The 1,913-nt window shown below is 41.0% G+C and overlaps 1 protein-coding gene across 1 annotated transcript; it reads right to left on the minus strand.

Moving 5' to 3' along the window:
• Positions 1–744: 744 nt before the first annotated feature.
• LOC124840733 (uncharacterized) lies at positions 745–1,913 on the minus strand. Its single transcript, XM_047316845.2, has one exon. The coding sequence runs from the start codon at positions 1,849–1,851 to the stop codon at positions 1,063–1,065; it is 789 nt and encodes a 262-aa protein (XP_047172801.1). The 5' UTR covers positions 1,852–1,913; the 3' UTR covers positions 745–1,062.

The following is a 1,913-nucleotide window of genomic DNA, read 5'->3' on the forward strand; positions in this document are numbered from 1 at the left end:
GCAAGAAGGCAGGAACATAAGTCCGACAAAAATAAAAACCCTAATAGACGGCAAGAACCCTAAGGCAAGAAGACAAGAACCTGCTCCCGACAAAAAAAACCCTAAGCCAAACCCGACAAGTATAAAAGAACCCTAAAACAAACCTCGACAAGTATAGAAGAACCCTTAGACAAGCCCCACCAAGAACCCTTAGACAAGCCCCACAAGTAAGAAGAACCCTTAATCTGCTCCATGACAAAAATTGAAGATCCATAAGCTCGACAAGAAGACAATAACCCTAAATATGTTCAGACAATAATAGAACCTAACGTCAAACAAGACAAAAACCCAATAAGATAGTCTTAAGGCAATATCCTAAGTCCCACAAGAATCCAACAAGAATCTAAAGTAGATAACAGTAAATAAATCTAAAGTAGATAATAGTAAATAGGTACAAAGTATGATACAGATGAAGAATGGTAATAACCCTAAAGACAGCTATGTTAAGGAGAGAAACTTTTAACACAGATTCGAGCTTGTTAAAGAGAAAAAATTCTAACACAGATTCGAGCTATGAAAATACTAAAGCAAAGTTTCAGTTTAAGATAAAGTTATAACATTATACCAATAATATAATAATATATATAATATAATTCTTATAGAAACGGATCCCAATATATTGCTGCTGATAAAATAATACAGATATCTCTGTCATGCTAATAAAGTTAACTTGACATCCTGTAGCAGCCTTTTTAAGACATAAACTTCAAACATAAGACAATATATTGCTGCTGATAAAATAATACAGATATCTCTGTCATGCTAATAAAGTTAACTTGACATCCTGGAGCAGCCTTTTTGAGACATAAACTTCAAATATAAGACAGACACCATTCATATCTATATAACCTTAATCCTATGTACTCCACACCCTAACAGAATTGATACATCACTTATATATTCACATAACACTGTAACTTCTGGTGATGCAAGGTATTCATCGTCTGAGATGACCTTTTATTAACTACTACTACTTCTGTATCATAAGGGCTTAGGAGTTCCTTTTGAGGACGATTGCATGCATCAGGGAGTTTGCAGAGAGTCCCAAGGACCCACTTCAAGAAAGGTTTCAACTTCATTAATTCCTGCAGCATCTGGTATCAGAGGGAAATCAAGAGACCTAGCAGCTTCAGCCCAGATGGAATCATCAAACATAGGGTCAGGAATGTCATTGAAAGACCCCCCAAAAGGATCAACCGTGTCCTCGTTGATCTCCAAGGGGTTGGAGGGGTGAATCGCCATGGGGATGGTGGTGTTTTCATAGGGAATTGCGACATGAGAGTCGCTGGCGTACACTGGCGCAGAATCAGCAATTGCATGTTGAGGAGGCATGGAGAGCACAGGGTTGAACATGATGTTGGTGTCATCGGTGAGGTTGTTGATGAAATCAAAGGAGGGGAGATTGAAAATGTCATAGGGAGAGGGAATCTGAGAGTGTTGAAGCTGTGGTGATGGTTGCATGTGAGGGATCTGAGGGCTTGGTGGTGGAAACTGGAAATTAAAGGCCAAGGCCATAGCAAGGTCTGGGAGGTTGAGTTTTGCATCAGATCCGTAGAGCTTACGTGCTGCACAATCATAAGCCATGGCAGCCTCTACAGAGGTCTCATATGTGCCAAGCCAGAGGCGTGCACCACGGTTAGGCTCACGGATCTCAGCCACCCATTTTCCCCAAGTTCTCTGCCTCACACCTTTGAAGGTGCAACTGGCATTCTCAGGGCCTCCTTTGCCTCTCATACACCCCTTTCTGGAACTCGCTTTTGCAGATTTTTTCACCTGCTTACTAGCATTCATTCTCATGCCTGATGTCAGCATTGTGCTAGGGGAGTTACCAAGGAGAGAAGGGTTGGTATGGTGTGAGAAAAAGGGAGGTGATG

The sequence above is a fragment of the Vigna umbellata genome, chromosome 1 (genome assembly GCF_029865625.1).
Source record: "Vigna umbellata cultivar VRB3 chromosome 1, Vumbellata_1.0, whole genome shotgun sequence".
Classification (NCBI taxonomy): domain Eukaryota; kingdom Viridiplantae; phylum Streptophyta; class Magnoliopsida; order Fabales; family Fabaceae; genus Vigna; species Vigna umbellata.

Coding starts and splice junctions, on each gene's coding strand:
- LOC124840733 (XM_047316845.2), bottom strand. CDS start 1,851: ATGCTGACATCAGGCATGAGAATGAATGCTAGTAAGCAGGTGAAAAAA.